Raw genomic sequence first — 16,870 nt, 5'->3', positions numbered from 1 at the left:
TATTTGTAGGTATCAACAAACTCAACAGAGACGCCAACAAGGGTGTCGATGGAGAGGCAAGAGGACGCTGACTTGGGAGGAAAGAGCATTGCTTTGGTTTTCTTACTGTTCAAAAGCAGTTTAGAATCAAGAAGTGCATGCTGCAGCGTGATGACATCAGTGTAACAGTGCTGCCCTCTGGTGGCTGAAACAAGAACACCTCCAACCTTTAAACTGTGTGTGTGTGTGTGTGTGTGTGTGTGTGTGTGTGCGCGTGTGTGTGTGTGTGTCTGTGTGTGTGTGTGTGTGTGTGTGTGTGTCTGCGTGTGTCTGCGTGTGTGTGTGTGTGTGTGTGTGTGTGTGTGTCTGCGTGTGTGTGTGTGTGTGTGTGTGTGTGTGTGTGTGTGTGTGCGCGTGTGTGTGTGTGTCTGCGTGTGTGTGTGTGTGTGTGTGTGTGTGTGTCTGCGTGTGTCTGCGTGTGTGTGTGTGTGTGTGTGTGTGTGTGTGTCTGCGTGTGTGTGTGTGTGTGTGTGTGTGTGTGTGTGTGTGTGTGTGTGTGTGTGTGTGTGTGTCTGCGTGTCTGCGTGTGTGTGTGTGTGTGTGTGTGTGTGTGTGTGTGTGTGTGTGTGTGTGTGTGTGTAGCTCCTAAGGTGGACAGAGAGCAGAGTGACGGTCCTGCAGATCCCGCCTCCTCCAGGGTGAGAACACGCCTTATTATTTATTAATAATGAAAAAACTAATGTAAATAATGTGTAAACAATGTAAATAATAATAATAATAATAATAATAAAGAGTCCTCTCTGTCTGGCAGGGTGACTCCAGGAGCTTCAGGAACGGTCAGTTTTTATTCCTCAAACATTCCTGTTTCTGTCTTTCAATATCACATTGCATTTAGCTGAGGCTTTTATCCAGAGAGACTTACAATAAGTGCATTCGACCAACAAGATACAAACTAGAAGAAAACAGAATCATAAAAGTTCATCAGGTTTCATAGAGCCAAACATTTCAAGAGCTACTCAACTGGCTTTAGATAAGCCAGCCCTTTATTAGTATATAAGTGCTTTGTTAGTAATTCTATCTCTGGAAGTGGAGTCCAAAGAGATGAGTTTTCAGTCTGAAGAAGATGTGTAAGCTTTCTGCTGTCCTGATTTCAATGGGGAGCTCATTCCACCATTTTGGAGCCAGGATAGCAAACCCACGTGTTTCTGCTGATGGGAACTTGGGTCCCCCTCGCAGTGCGGGTGCAGCGAGCTGTTTGGCTGATGCAGAGTGGAGTGCACGTGCTGGGGTGTACGGTTTAACCATGTCCTGGATGTAGGAAGGGCCAGATCCATTCACAGCATGGTACTCAAGTACCAGTGTCTTGAAGTGGATTCTAGCAGTTACTGGAAGCCAGTGAAGGGAGCGGAGGAGCGGCGTGGTGTGGGAGAATTTAGGAAGGTTGAAGACCAGACGAGCCGCTGCATTCTAGATGAGCTGCAGAGGTCGGATGGCACATGCAGGCAGACCAGCCAGGAGGGAGTTGCAGTAGTCTAGGCGTGAGATGACGAGAGCCTGGACCAGAACCTGCGTCTCTCTCTGGGTCAGCTGGGGACGTGTCCTCCTGATGTTGTAAAGAGTGTATCTGCAGCAGTGGGTTGTAGCAGAGATGTTTGCAGTGAAGGACAGTTTGTTATCTAGGGTCACACCCAGATTCCTTGCAGTCTGAGTCGGGGAAACAACAGAGGGGCCGATGTTGATTGTTAGGTCAAGAGTGGGACAATCTTTTCCCTGAAGGAAAAGCAGTTCAGTCTTGTCAAGGTTGAGCTTGAGGTGATGAGCAGACATCCACTGAGAGATGTCTGCTAGGCAAGCAGAGATGCGCGCGACGACCTGGGTCTCTGAGCGGGGAAAGGACAGAATCAGTTGGGTGTCGTCAGCGTAGCAGTGGTATGAAAAACCATGCGGGCTAATGACAGACCCGAGCGAGTTTGTGTACAAGGAGAAGAGGAGGGGACCAAGAACAAAGCCCTGAGGGACCCCTGTGGTTAATTGACAAGGGTCGGACTCGGACCCTCTCCAAGTAACCCTGTAGGTGCGGTCTTTGAGGTATGAGGTGAGGAGGGAAAGTGCAGAGCCTGAAACTCCAAGTTCTTGGAGAGTGTGAAGGAGGATCCGATGGTTCACCGTGTCGAATGCAGCAGACAGGTCCAGAAGGATGATGACAGAGGAGAGGGAGGCTGCTTTAGCCGTGTGCAGTTCCTCAGAGACAGCAAGGAGAGCAGTTTCTGTTGAGTGACCTGCCTTGAAACCAGACTGGTGCGGATCCAGAAGGTTGTTCTGATGGAGATAACAGGAGAGTTGTTTAAAGACAGTTCAAGTGTTTTAGACAGGAACGGGAGGAGAGAGACAGGCCTGTAGTTTCTAACATCAGAGGGGGTTGAGAGTGGGTTTCTTAAGGAGAGGGTTTACTCTTGCCTCCTTGAGACTGTTTGGAAAGTGAGCAGAAGAGCGAATATCATCAACCTTTTTTTCAAAGTGGTTAACAAAATCGCCTGAGAGATGGAAGCAGAGAAAGAGGAGAGGAGAGCCTGATAGGTTAGGAGGTCGTCATGGTGATTGGATTTCCACCGTTTCCGCTCTGCTGCCCGAAGGATGGTTCTTTTAGCACGCAGTGCGTCATTTAGCCAGGGAGCAGGAGGGGACTGATGAGCCTGCCGAGATGTGAGAGGACAGAGAGAGTCCAGAGAGGATGAGAGAGGAGGGAGGAGAGAGAGAGTCCAGAGAGGATGAGAGAGTAGAGAGGACAGAGAGAGTCCAGAGAGGATGAGAGAGGAGAGAGGAGAGAGAGAGTCCAGAGAGGATGAGAGAGTAGAGAGGACAGAGAGTCCAGAGAGGATGAGAGAGGAGGGAGGAGAGAGAGAGAGTCCAGAGAGGATGAGAGAGTAGAGAGGACAGAGAGAGTCCAGAGAGGATGAGAGAGGAGAGAGGAGAGAGAGAGTCCAGAGAGGATGAGAGAGGAGGGAGGACAGAGAGAGAGTCCAGAGAGGATGAGAGAGGAGAGAGGAGAGAGAGAGTCCAGAGAGGATGAGATAGTAGAGAGGACAGAGAGAGTCCAGAGAGGATGAGAGAGGAGAGAGGAGAGAGAGAGTCCAGAGAGGATGAGAGAGTAGAGAGGACAGAGAGAGTCCAGAGAGGATGAGAGAGGAGAGAGGAGAGAGAGAGTCCAGAGAGGATGAGAGAGTAGAGAGGAGAGAGAGAGTCCAGAGAGGATGAGAGAGGAGGGAGGACAGAGAGAGTCCAGAGAGGATGAGAGAGTAGAGAGAGAGTCCAGAGAGGATGAGAGAGTAGAGAGGAGAGAAGAGAGAGAGAGTCCAGAGAGGATGAGAGAGTAGAGAGGACAGAGAGAGTCCAGAGAGGATGAGAGAGGAGAGAGGAGAGAGAGAGTCCAGAGAGGATGAGAGAGTAGAGAGGACAGAGAGAGTCCAGAGAGGATGAGAGAGGAGGGAGGACAGAGAGAGTCCAGAGAGGATGAGAGAGTAGAGAGAGAGTCCAGAGAGGATGAGAGAGTAGAGAGGAGAGAAGAGAGAGAGAGTCCAGAGAGGATGAGAGAGGAGAGAGGAGAGAGAGAGTCCAGAGAGGATGAGAGAGTAGAGAGGAGAGAAGAGAGAGAGAGTCCAGAGAGGATGAGAGAGTAGAGAGGAGAGAGAGAGTCCAGAGAGGATGAGAGAGGAGAGAGAGAGTCCAGAGAGGATGAGAGAGGAGAGAGAGAGTCCAGAGAGGATGAGAGAGTAGAGAGGAGAGAGAGAGTCCAGAGAAGAGAGAGAGAGTCCAGAGAGGATGAGAGAGGAGAGAAGAGAGAGAGAGTCCAGAGAAGAGAGAGAGAGTCCAGAGAGGATGAGAGAGGAGAGAGGAGAGAGAGTCCAGAGAAGAGAGAGAGAGTCCAGAGAGGAGGAGAGAGGAGAGAAGAGAGAGAGAGTCCAGAGAGGATGAGAGAGGAGAGAGGATGAGAGAGGAGAGAGGAGAGAGAGAGTCCAGAGAAGATGAGAGAGGAGAGAGAGAGTCCAGAGAGGATGAGAGAGTAGAGAGGAGAGAGAGAGTCCAGAGAAGAGAGAGAGAGTCCAGAGAGGATGAGAGAGGAGAGAAGAGAGAGAGAGTCCAGAGAAGAGAGAGAGAGTCCAGAGAGGATGAGAGAGGAGAGAGGAGAGAGAGTCCAGAGAAGAGAGAGAGAGTCCAGAGAGGAGGAGAGAGGAGAGAAGAGAGAGAGAGTCCAGAGAGGATGAGAGAGGAGAGAGGATGAGAGAGGAGAGAGGAGAGAGAGAGTCCAGAGAAGATGAGAGAGGAGAGAGGAGAGAGAGAGTCCAGAGAGGAGGAGAGAGTAGAGAGGAGAGTTTCTGCAGTTTGGAGGCAGGAGTTGGAAGGAGTCAGAGGAAGGGAGGGCTGAGAGCACCGATGAGGTAAAGGTAGAGGGGGAGAGGGAACGGAGGTTACGGGGGACAGGAGCAGAGTTAGAAGAGATGAGTTTGTTATGTTTGGAAAGAGGTAGAGAGAATGAAATGAAGAAGTTCTCCTTGTTCTCTGTGTTCTCCTTGTTCTCTGTGTTCTCCTTGTTCTCTGTGTTCTCCTTGTTCTCCTTGTTCTCCTTGTTCTCTGTGTTCTCCTTGTTCTCTGTGTTCTCCTTGTTCTCTGTGTTCTCTGTGTTCTCCTTGTTCTCTGTGTTCTCCTTGTTCTCTGTGTTCTCTGTGTTCTCCTTGTTCTCTGTGTTCTCCTTGTTCTCTGTGTTCTCTGTGTTCTCCTTGTTCTCTGTGTTCTCTGTGTTCTCCTTGTTCTCTGTGTTCTCCTTGTTCTCTGTGTTCTCCTTGTTCTCCTTGTTCTCTGTGTTCTCCTTGTTCTCTGTGTTCTCTGTGTTCTCCTTGTTCTCTGTGTTCTCCTTGTTCTCTGTGTTCTCTGTGTTCTCCTTGTTCTCTGTGTTCTCTGTGTTCTCCTTGTTCTCTGTGTTCTCTGTGTTCTCCTTGTTCTCTGTGTTCTCCTTGTTCTCTGTGTTCTCCTTGTTCTCTGTGTTCTCTGTGTTCTCCTTGTTCTCTGTGTTCTCCTTGTTCTCTGTGTTCTCTGTGTTCTCCTTGTTCTCTGTGTTCTCTGTGTTCTCCTTGTTCTCTGTGTTCTCCTTGTTCTCCTTGTTCTCCTTGTTCTCTGTGTTCTCTGTGTTCTCCTTGTTCTCTGTGTTCTCCTTGTTCTCTGTGTTCTCTGTGTTCTCCTTGTTCTCTGTGTTCTCCTTGTTCTCTGTGTTCTCTGTGTTCTCCATGTTCTCCCTGTTCTCCATGTTCTCTGTGTTCTCCTTGTTCTCTGTGTTCTCCTTGTTCTCTGTGTTCTCTGTGTTCTCCTTGTTCTGTGTTCTCTGTGTTCTCCTTGTTCTCTGTGTTCTCCTTGTTCTCTGTGTTCTATGTGCTCTCCTTGTTCTGTGTTCTCTGTGTTCTCCTTGTTCTCTGTGTTCTCCTTGTTCTCTGTGTTCTCTGTGTTCTCCTTGTTCTCTGTGTTCTCCTTGTTCTCTGTGTTCTCCTTGTTCTCCTTGTTCTCTGTGTTCTCCTTGTTCTCTGTGTTCTCTGTGTTCTCCTTGTTCTCTGTGTTCTCCTTGTTCTCTGTGTTCTCTGTGTTCTCCTTGTTCTCTGTGTTCTCCTTGTTCTCTGTGTTCTCCTTGTTCTCCTTGTTCTCTGTGTTCTCCTTGTTCTCTGTGTTCTCTGTGTTCTCCTTGTTCTCTGTGTTCTCCTTGTTCTCTGTGTTCTCTGTGTTCTCCTTGTTCTCTGTGTTCTCTGTGTTCTCCTTGTTCTCTGTGTTCTCCTTGTTCTCTGTGTTCTCCTTGTTCTCTGTGTTCTCTGTGTTCTCCTTGTTCTCTGTGTTCTCCTTGTTCTCTGTGTTCTCTGTGTTCTCCTTGTTCTCTGTGTTCTCCTTGTTCTCCTTGTTCTCCTTGTTCTCTGTGTTCTCTGTGTTCTCCTTGTTCTCTGTGTTCTCCTTGTTCTCTGTGTTCTCTGTGTTCTCCTTGTTCTCTGTGTTCTCCTTGTTCTCTGTGTTCTCTGTGTTCTCCATGTTCTCCCTGTTCTCCATGTTCTCTGTGTTCTCCTTGTTCTCTGTGTTCTCTGTGTTCTCCTTGTTCTCTGTGTTCTCCTTGTTCTTTGTGTTCTCTGTGTTCTCCTTGTTCTCTGTGTTCTCTGTGTTCTCCTTGTTCTCTGTGTTCTCTGTGTTCTCCTTGTTCTCTGTGTTCTCCTTGTTCTCTGTGTTCTCCTTGTTCTCCTTGTTCTCTGTGTTCTCCTTGTTCTTTGTGTTCTCTGTGTTCTCCTTGTTCTCTGTGTTCTCTGTGCTCTCCTTGTTCTCCTTGTTCTCTGTGTTCTCTGTGTTCTCTGTGTTCTCCTTGTTCTCTGTGTTCTCCTTGTTCTCCTTGTTCTCTGTGTTCTCCTTGTTCTCTGTGTTCTCTGTGTTCTCCTTGTTCTCTGTGTTCTCCTTGTTCTCCTTGTTCTCTGTGTTCTCCTTGTTCTCTGTGTTCTCTGTGTTCTCCTTGTTCTCTGTGTTCTCCTTGTTCTCTGTGTTCTCCTTGTTCTCTGTGTTCTCTGTGTTCTCCTTGTTCTCTGTGTTCTCTGTGTTCTCCTTGTTCTCTGTGTTCTCCTTGTTCTCCTTGTTCTCTGTGTTCTCCTTGTTCTCTGTGTTCTCCTTGTTCTCCATGTTCTCTGTGTTCTCCCTGTTCTCCCTGTTCTCCATGATCTCTGTGTTCTCCCTGTTCTCAATGTTCTCTGTGTTCTCCTTGTTCTCCATGTTCTCCGTGTTCTCCGTGTTCTCTGTGTTCTCCATGTTCTCCCTGTTCTCCATGTTCTCCATGTTCTCCGTGTTCTCTGTGTTCTCCCTTTTCTCTGTGTTCTCCCTGTTCTCTGTGTTCTCCATGTTCTCCGTGTTCTCTGTGTTCTCCATGTTCTCCGTGTTCTCTGTATTCTCCCTTTTCTCTGTGTTCTCTGTGTTCTCCGTGTTCTCCCTGTTCTCTGTGTTCTCCGTGTTCTCTTTGTTCTCTGTGTTCTCCCTGTTCTCCCTGTTCTCTGTGTTCTCCATGTTCTCCGTGTTCTCTGTGTTTTCCGTGTTCTCTGTGTTTTGTGTTCTCCCTGTTCTCTGTGTTCTCCCTGTGTTCTGTGTTCACCCTGTTCTCTGTGTTCTCCATGTTCTCCCTGTTCTCCATGTTCTCTGTGTTCTCCGTGTTCTCCCTGTTCTCTGTGTTCTCCGTGTTCTCTGTGTTCTCTGTGTTCTCCGTGTTCTCTGTGTTCTCCATGTTCTCCGTGTTCTCCCTGTTCTCTGTGTTTTCCGTGTTCTCTGTGTTCTGTGTTCACCCTTTTCTCTGTGTTCTCCCTCTTCTCCATGTTCTCCGTGTTCTCCCTGTTCTCCGTGTTCTCCGTGTTCTCTGTGTTCTCTGTGTTCTCCCTGTTCTCCGTGTTCTCTGTGTTCTCCATGTTCTCCGTGTTCTCCCTGTTCTCTGTGTTTTCCGTGTTCTCTGTGTTCACCCTGTTCTCTGTGTTCTCCATGTTCTCCCTGTTCTCCCTGTTCTCTGTGTTCTCTGTGTTCTCTGTGTTCTCCGTGTTCTCTGTGTTCTCCCTCTTCTCCATGTTCTCCGTGTTCTCTGTATTGTCCCTGTTCTCTGTGTTCTCTGTGTTCTCCGTGTTCTCTGTGTTCTCCATGATCTCTGTGTTCTCTGTGTTCTCCATGATCTCTGTGTTCTCTGTGTTCTCCATGATCTCTGTGTTCTCTGTGTTCTCCATGATCTCTGTGTTCTCCAATATTCTCTTTGTTCTCTGTTGTTCTCTGGTGTTCTTGGTGTTCTCCCTGTTCTCTGATGTTCTCCATGTTCTCTGTGTTCAGACGATTTGTTCCGGAAGGTTCTGAGCAGCCACTCGAGCAGAGCCATGAAGCAGTAACAGGAAGTGACACGCCCCCTGCGGAGGCCACGCCCCCTGCAGAGGCCACTCCCCATGCTGAGGTCACATGATCTCAAACAGCTGTTCTCTCCTCACATTCTTCAGTTTGCTGTTATTACATATTTCAATCATTTTCACATTTTACTGATATTTTCTTTAAACATTTTTCATATAAATGTTTAGTTTTATTTACATCTTTTATTAGTTCACATTTTACACATTTTCAGCAGTTGTGTTTGATCTAAAAGCAGGATGTGAAGGTCTGTTGAAAGGCATTTTGGGAGATGTAGTGAAAGAGGCCTCAGAGAAGAAATGTCTGTTTGTTTTATCGACTCGTGTTTGAAGTTCATTTTAAAATCAAACTGAATGTTTTTAAATAAAAACTTCAAAATGAGCTCTGAAAACACATTGTCTGTTCCTGCAGCTGTGTGTGTGTTTGTCTCTGTGTGTGTGTGTGTGTGTGTGTGTGTGTGTGTGTGTGTGTGTGTCTCTGTGTGTGTGTGTGTGTGTGTGTGTGTGTGTGTCAGCGAATGCCTGAAATCTAACAATGGAAACAAATATTTAAAAAATGAACAAAGTAAAAATATAAACAATATATAATAAGTAGAAACGAAGGAGACGGACGAGTTTCTGACGGGTTTTATTTCCCTCTCTTTAAGGCACAATAAAGGGTTATCATTTATAAACAACATCAATATTTTTGGTCTGAAGAAACAAACCTGTCCACACACACACACACACACACACACACACACACACACACACACACACACACACACACACACACACACACACACACACACACACACACACACACACACACACACACACACACACACACACACACACACACACACACACACACACACACACACACACACACACACACACACACAAAGTGTATCTGATGTGCTCCAGAATGAGATGCAGCCTTCAGGGACGATGGGATATTGCCGTTATTGTATAAATAAAGAAATTACTAATAATTTGTGCATTTTACTGCTTTCATTTCAGAACATATTTTACCTTGTATAACCCCCCCCCCCCCCACGGTTCAATTTGGCTCAAATATTCACAGAATCACCTGATTTATAAACACACCTTAATTATTCACCTGATTAACACACACACACACACACACACACACACACACACACACACACACACACACACACACACACACACACACACACACACACACACACACACACACACACACACACACACACACACACACACACACACACACACACACGGTCTCTAAGGGTTAAAGCTTTGCTCTTTTTGTCTCTGATGTGTTTAATGTCCACAGAGACTTCAATATAAACAGGAAGTGATGTCACACATATTTAGGAACCGGAATCAGGCCCAGGATCCTGATCTAAATCCGCCCCTTTAATTACCCATAAACCCCCACCAGTAAAGCCCACACCATGTGACCCCCCCCCAGCCCTGATTGTCTCCGATAGATTAAAAAAAATTAAAGTCTGGTTCAGGACGCAGCGTCCAATCAGAGCCCGGCTCTCAGGGCCGCCCCATGTCCAATCAGAGCCCGGCTCTCAGGGCTTCCCCACGTCCAATCAGAGCCCGACTCTAAGGGCTTCCCCACGCCCAATCAGAGCCTGGCTCTCAGGGCTTCCCCACGTCCAATTAGAGCCTGGCTCTCAGGGCTTCCCCACGTCCACGCTGATCCAGGTGTAGAGGTCCCGCTTCTCCGTCTTCAGCAGCGAATAGGAGAGGGACGAAATCCCGTCTGAGGACATGGTGTCTCTGGTGTGGGCGATCCGGTTGAACCTGGAACACATTATATAAAGAAGGTCTTAAAGATAACTCAACACGTTGCAACTGAAGGCCCACGAGTCCTGATGATGCTACCCTGAACCACAGGAAGGACCCCTGGACCCCCGAAAGACCCCTGAACCACAGGAAGGTCCCCTGAACCCCAGAAGGATCCCTGAATAACAGGAAGGTCCCCTGAACCACAGGAAGGACCCCCCCCCCCCCCTTTACCTCTGAGGGTTGGGCTCATTCTTCTTGTCTCTCTGGTGCCGGATCATTCGACACTTCCCGACGTCTCCACTGGGTCTGGAAATGGACATCCCTCTGGAGGACAGCCTGCAGACAGGAGCACATTACAAACCTGAGACCAGAGTTCAGCAGACGTGAGACCATCCCCACTGAGACCAGGGTCCAGCAGACCTGACACCAGAGATCAGCAGACCTGAGACCAGAGTCTAGTTGCAGAGCAGAGTCTAGTTGCACTGAGACCAGAGTCTAGTTGCAGACCAGAGTCTAGTTGGACTGAGACCAGAGTCTAATTGCAGACCAGAGTCTAGTTGCAGACCAGAGTCTAGTTGCAGACCAGAGTCTAGTTGCACTGAGACCAGAGTCTAGTTGCAGACCAGAGTCTAGCTGCAGACCAGAGTCTAGTTGCAGACCAGAGTCTAGTTGCACTGAGACCAGAGTCTAGTTGCAGACCAGAGTCTAGTTGCACTGAGACCAGAGTCTAGTTGCAGACCAGAGTCTAGTTGCACTGAGACCAGAGTCTAGTTGCAGACCAGAGTCTAGTTGCACTGAGACCAAAGTCTAGTTGCAGACCAGAGTCTAGTTGCACTGAGACCAGAGTCTAGTTGCAGACCAGAGTCTAGTTGCAGATCAGAGTCTAGTTGCAGACCAGAGTCTAGATGCAGACCGGAGTCTAGTTGCACTGAGACCAGAGTCTAGTTGCAGACCGGAGTCTAGTTGCAGACCGGAGTCTAGTTGCACTGAGACCAGAGTCTAGTTGCAGACCAGAGTCTAGTTGCAGACCAGAGGCTAGTTGCACTGAGACTAGAGTCTAGTTGCACTGAGAACAGAGTATAGTTGCAGAACAGAGTCCCGTTGCACTGAGACCAGAGTCTAGTTGCAGACCAGAGCCTAGTTGCAGACCAGAGCCTAGTTGCAGACCGGAGCCTAGTTGCACCGATACCAGAGCCTAGTTGCAGACCAGAGTCTAGTTGCAGACCAGAGCCTAGTCGCAGACCAGAGCCTAGTTGCAGACCAGAGTCTAGTTGCAGACCAGAGCCTAGTTGCACCGATACCAGAGCCTAGTTGCAGACCAGAGCTTAGTTGCAGACCAGAGTCTAGTTGCAGACCAGAGTCTAGTTGCAGACCAGAGCCTAGTTGCGCCGATACCAGAGCCTAGTTGCAGACCAGAGCTTAGTTGCACTGAGACCAGAGTCTAGTTGCAGACCAGAGTCTAGTTGCACTGAGACCAGAGTCTAGTTGCACTGAGACCAGAGTCTAGTTGCACTGAGACCAGAGTCTAGTTGCAGACCAGAGTCTAGTTGTACTGAGACCAGAGTCTAGTTGCAGACCAGAGTCTAGTTGCACTGAGACCAGAGTCTAGTTGCAGACCAGAGCCTAGTTGCACTGAGACCAGAGTCTAGTTGCACTGAGACCAGAGTCTAGTTGCACTGAGACCAGAGTCTAGTTGCAGACCAGAGCCTAGTTGCAGACCAGAGCCTAGTTGCACTGAGACCAGAGTCTAGTTGCACTGAGACCAGAGTCTAGTTGCACTGAGACCAGAGTCTAGTTGCAGACCAGAGTCTAGTTGCACTGAGACCAGAGTATAGTTGCAGACCAGAGCCTAGTTGCACTGAGACCAGAGTCTAGTTGCAGACAAGAGTCTAGTTGCAGACCAGAGCCTAGTTGCACTGAGACCAGAGTCTAGTTGCAGACAAGAGTCTAGTTGCAGACCAGAGTCTAGTTGCACTGAGACCAGAGTCTAGTTGCAGACCAGAGCCTAGTTGCACTGAGACAAGAGCCTAGTTGCAGACCAGAGCCTAGTTGCAGACCAGAGCCTAGTTGCAGACCAGAGCCTAGTTGCAGAACAGAGTCTAGTTGCACCGATACCAGAGTCTAGTTGCAGACCAGAGTCTAGTTGCAGACCAGAGTGTAGTTGCGGGACCAGAGTCTAGTTGCACTGAGACCGGAGTCTAGTTGCAGACCAGAGTCTAGTTGCACTGAGACCAGAGTCTAGTTGCAGACCAGAGTCTAGTTGCACTGAGACCAGAGTATAGTTGCAGACCAGAGCCTAGTTGCACTGAGACCAGAGTCTAGTTGCAGACAAGAGTCTAGTTGCAGACCAGAGTCTAGTTGCACTGAGACCAGAGTCTAGTTGCAGACCAGAGCCTAGTTGCACTGAGACCAGAGTCTAGTTGCAGACCAGAGTCTAGTTGCACTGAGACCAGAGTCTAGTTGCAGACCAGAGTCTAGTTGCACTGAGACCAGAGTATAGTTGCAGACCAGAGCCTAGTTGCACTGAGACCAGAGTCTAGTTGCAGACAAGAGTCTAGTTGCAGACCAGAGTCTAGTTGCACTGAGACCAGAGTCTAGTTGCAGACCAGAGCCTAGTTGCACTGAGACAAGAGCCTAGTTGCAGACCAGAGCCTAGTTGCAGACCAGAGTCTAGTTGCAGACCAGAGTCTAGTTGCAGAACAGAGTCTAGTTGCACCGATACCAGAGTCTAGTTGCAGACCAGAGTCTAGTTGCAGACCAGAGTGTAGTTGCGGGACCAGAGTCTAGTTGCACTGAGACCAGAGTCTAGTTGCACTGAGACCAGAGTCTAGTTGCAGACCAGAGTCTAGTTGCACTGAGACCAGAGTCTAGTTGCAGACCAGAGTCTAGTTGCACTGAGACCAGAGTCTAGTTGCACTGAGACCAGAGTCTAGTTGCAGACCAGAGTCTAGTTGTACTGAGACCACAGTCTAGTTGCAGACCAGAGTCTAGTTGCACTGAGACCAGAGTCTAGTTGCAGACCAGAGCCTAGTTGCACTGAGACCAGAGTCTAGTTGCACTGAGACCAGAGTCTAGTTGCAGACCAGAGCCTAGTTGCAGACCAGAGCCTAGTTGCACTGAGACCAGAGTCTAGTTGCAGACCAGAGCCTAGTTGCAGACCAGAGTCTAGTTCCACTGAGACCAGAGTCTAGTTGCAGACCAGAGTCTAGTTGCAGACCAGAGTCTAGTTGCACTGAGACCAGAGTCTATTTGCAGACCAGAGTCTAGTTGCAGACCAGAGTCTAGTTGCACTGAGACCAGAGTCTAGTTGCAGACCAGAGTCTAGTTGCACTGAGACCAGAGTCTAGTTGCAGACCAGAGTCTAGTTGCACTGAGACCAGAGTATAGTTGCAGACCAGAGCCTAGTTGCACTGAGACCAGAGTCTAGTTGCAGACAAGAGTCTAGTTGCAGACCAGAGTCTAGTTGCACTGAGACCAGAGTCTAGTTGCAGACCAGAGCCTAGTTGCACTGAGACAAGAGCCTAGTTGCAGACCAGAGCCTAGTTGCAGACCAGAGTCTAGTTGCAGACCAGAGTCTAGTTGCAGAACAGAGTCTAGTTGCACCGATACCAGAGTCTAGTTGCAGACCAGAGTCTAGTTGCAGACCAGAGTGTAGTTGCGGGACCAGAGTCTAGTTACACTGAGACCGGAGTCTAGTTGCAGACCAGAGTCTAGTTGCACTGAGACCAGAGTCTAGTTGCAGACCAGAGTCTAGTTGCACTGAGACCAGAGTCTAGTTGCAGACCAGAGTCTAGTTGCACTGAGACCAAAGTCTAGTTGCAGACCAGGGTCTAGTTGCAGACCAGAGCCTAGTTGCACTGAGAACAGAGTCTAGTTTCACCGAGACCAGTGTCTAGTTGCAGACCAGAGTCTAGTTGCAGACCAGAGTCTAGTTGCACCGAGACCAGAGTCTAGTTGCAGACCAGAGTCTAGTTGCACCGAGACCAGAGTCTAGTTGCAGACCAGAGTCTAGTTGCACTGAGACCAGAGTCTAGTTGCAGACCAGAGTTTAGTTGCAGACCAGAGCCTAGTTGCAGACCAGAGTCTAGTTGCACTCAGACCAGAGTCTAGTTGCAGACCAGAGTCTAGTTGCAGACCAGAGTCTAGTTGCAGATCCGAGCCTAGTTGCAGACCAGAGCCTAGTTTCACTGAGACTAGAGTCTAGTTGCACCGATACCAGAGTCTAGTTGCAGACCAGAATCTAGTTGCAGACCAGAGCCTAGTTGCACTGAGACCAGAGTCTAGCTGCACTGAGACCAGAGTCTAGTTGCAGACCAGAGTCTAGTTGCACTGAGACCAGAGTCTAGTTGCAGACCAAAGTCTAGTTGCAGACCAGAGTCTAGTTGCAGACCAGAGTCTAGTTGCACTGAGACCAGAGTCTAGTTTCACCGAGACCAGAGTCTAGTTGCAGACCAGAGTCTAGTTGCAGACCAGAGTCTAGTTGCACCGAGACCAGAGTCTAGCTGCAGACCAGAGTCTAGTTGCACTGAGACCAGAGTCTAGTTGCAGACCAGAGTCTAGTTGCAGACCAGAGCCTAGTTGCAGACCAGAGTCTAGTTGCACTCAGACCAGAGTCTAGTTGCAGACCAGAGTCTAGTTGCAGACCAGAGTCTAGTTGCAGACCAGAGTCTAGTTGTAGACCAGAGTCTAGTTGCAGATCCGAGCCTAGTTGCAGACCAGAGCCTAGTTGCAGACCAGAGCCTAGTTGCACTGAGACCAGAGTCTAGCTGCACTGAGACCAGAGTCTAGTTGCAGACCAGAGTCTAGTTGCACTGAGACCAGAGTCTAGTTGCAGACCAGAGTCTAGTTGCACTGAGAGACCAGAGTCTAGTTGCAGACCAGAGTCTAGTTGCAATGAGACCAGAGTCTAGTTGCACTGAGACCAGAGTTTAGTTGCAGACCAGAATCTAGTTGCAGACCAGAGCCTAGTTGCACTGAGACTAGAGTCTAGTTGCACCGATACCAGAGTCTAGTTGCAGACCAGAATCTAGTTGCAGACCAGAGCCTAGTTGCACTGAGACCAGAGTCTAGCTGCACTGAGACCAGAGTCTAGTTGCAGACCAGAGTCTAGTTGCACTGAGACCAGAGTCTAGTTGCAGACCAGAGTCTAGTTGCACTGAGAGACCAGAGTCTAGTTGCAATGAGACCAGAGTCTAGTTGCACTGAGACCAGAGTTTAGTTGCACTGAGACCAGAGTCTAGTTACAGACCAGAGTCTAGCTGCAGACCAGAGTCTAGTTGCAGACCAGAATCTAGTTGCACTGAGACCAGAGTCTAGTTGCAGACCAGAGTTTAGTTGTACTGAGACCAGAGTCTAGTTGCAGACCAGAGTCTAGTTGCAGACCATAGTTTAGTTGCAGACGAGAGTCTAGTTGCAGAACAGAGTCTAGTTGCACTGAGACCAGAGTCTAGTTGCACTGAGACCAGAGTCTAGTTGCAGACCAGAGTCTTGTTGCACTGAGACCAGAATCTAGTTGCAGACCAGAGTCTAGTTGCAGACCAGAGTCTAGTTTCACTGAGACCAGAGTCTAGTTTCACGGAGACCAGAGTCTAGTTGCACTGAGACCAGAGGCTAGTTGCACTGAGACCAGAGTCTAGTTGCATACCAGAGTCTAGTTGCAGGCCAAAGTCTAGTTGCAGACCAGAGTCTAGTTGCACTGAGACCAGAGTCTAGTTGCACTGAGACCAGAGTCTAGTTGCAGACCAGAGTCTTGTTGCACTGAGACCAGAATCTAGTTGCAGACCAGAGTCTAGTTGCAGACCAGAGTCTAGTTTCACTGAGACCAGAGTCTAGTTTCACGGAGACCAGAATCTAGTTGCACTGAGACCAGAGGCTAGTTGCACTGAGACCAGAGTCTAGTTGCAGACCAGAGTCTAGTTGCAGGCCAAAGTCTAGTTGCACTGGGAACAGAGTCTAGTTGCAGACCAGGGACCTAGTGGGGGAGGTTATTGAGGATGACACTAGACTCTGGTCTATGTCTGACATTTTTTGACATAAATATCAGTTTTGAGTCCTAACACTTTGAAATCACCCTAAATCCCTCAAACTCAGCACACTGGGCGTACACAAGACCACTTTCCGGTCAACGGACATTTATGACCCTGAAAATGTAACAACAGGAACAATAAAAAGTAATTCATTCATGTGATGCTAATTGTTCCAATTACCCAAAACACGCAGGTTAGCATCCAGAAGTCTCTATGAGCTGGAGACCCTGCTCTACATTGATATCATTCAACTCTGGGGTCTCAACATACAGGTGAGCTACAGACAGACTCATGTGTGAGTGTGTGTGTGTGTGTGTGACCTGTCTGCTGCATTCGACACGGTGAACCATCAGATCCTCCTTCGCACTCTCCAAGAACTTGGAGTTTCAGGCTCTGCACTTTCCCTCCTCACCTCATACCTCAAAGACCGCACCTACAGGGTAACTTGGAGAGGGTCCGAGTCCGACCCTTGTCAATTAACTACAGGTGTCCCTCAGGGCTCTGTTCTTGGTCCCCTCCTTTTCTCCTTGTACACAAACTCGCTCGGGTCTGTCATTAGCCCACATGGTTTTTGATACCACTGCTACGCTGAAGACACCCAACTGATTCTGTCCTTTCCCCGACTCAGACTGCAAGGAATCTGGGTGTGACCCTAGATAACAAACTGTCCTTCACTGCAAACATCTCTGCTACAACCCGCTGCTGCAGATACACTCTTTACAACATCAGGAGGATACGTCCCCAGCTGACCCAGAAAGAGACGCAGGTTCTGGTCCAGGCTCTCGTCATCTCACGCCTAGACTACTGCAACTCCCTCCTGGCTGGTCTACCTGCATGTGCCATCCGACCTCTGCAGCTCATCCAGAATGCAGCGGCTCGTCTGGTCTTCAACCTTCCTGAATGTTCCCACACCACGCCGCTCCTCCGCTCCCTTCACTGGCTTCCAGTAACTGCTAGAATCCACTTCAAGACACTGGTACTTGCGTACCATGCTGTGAATGGATCTGGCCCTTCCTACATCCAGGACATGGTTAAACCGTACACCCCAGCACGTGCACTCCGCTCTGCATCAGCCAAACAGTTCGCTTTACCCGCACTGCGAGGGGGACCCAAGTTCCCATCAGCAGAAACACGTGGGTTTGCTATCCTGGCTCCAAAATGGTG

At 48.9% G+C, this 16,870-nt stretch overlaps 2 protein-coding genes across 2 annotated transcripts in view; one reads left to right on the top strand and one right to left on the bottom strand.

Moving 5' to 3' along the window:
• Positions 1–8,295, top strand: part of tgfbi (transforming growth factor, beta-induced) — a gene marked incomplete at its 5' end in the record, with an annotated part of 38,923 nt that extends 30,628 nt beyond the window's left edge. Inside the window, 3 exons of the mRNA XM_079671355.1 lie at positions 622–677; positions 791–815; positions 7,846–8,295. Coding sequence (XP_079527481.1) covers positions 622–677; positions 791–815; positions 7,846–7,901 — 137 coding nt within the window. The 3' untranslated portion in view covers positions 7,902–8,295. The remainder of the gene's footprint in view (positions 1–621; positions 678–790; positions 816–7,845) is intronic.
• Positions 8,296–8,525: 230 nt separating this feature from the next.
• Positions 8,526–16,870, bottom strand: part of b4galt1l (DP-Gal:betaGlcNAc beta 1,4- galactosyltransferase, polypeptide 1, like) — a 35,800-nt gene continuing 27,455 nt past the window's right edge. Inside the window, exons 5-6 of the mRNA XM_079670872.1 lie at positions 9,912–10,016; positions 8,526–9,695 (exon numbers count right to left, since the gene is read on the bottom strand). Coding sequence (XP_079526998.1) covers positions 9,566–9,695; positions 9,912–10,016 — 235 coding nt within the window. The 3' untranslated portion in view covers positions 8,526–9,565. The remainder of the gene's footprint in view (positions 9,696–9,911; positions 10,017–16,870) is intronic.

This window comes from Notothenia rossii, assembly GCF_949606895.1.
Source record: "Notothenia rossii genome assembly, chromosome: 3".
NCBI classification, from domain to species: domain Eukaryota; kingdom Metazoa; phylum Chordata; class Actinopteri; order Perciformes; family Nototheniidae; genus Notothenia; species Notothenia rossii.
Note: the sequence above shows the minus strand (reverse complement) of the source record. Positions and strands in the feature narration are given on the sequence as shown.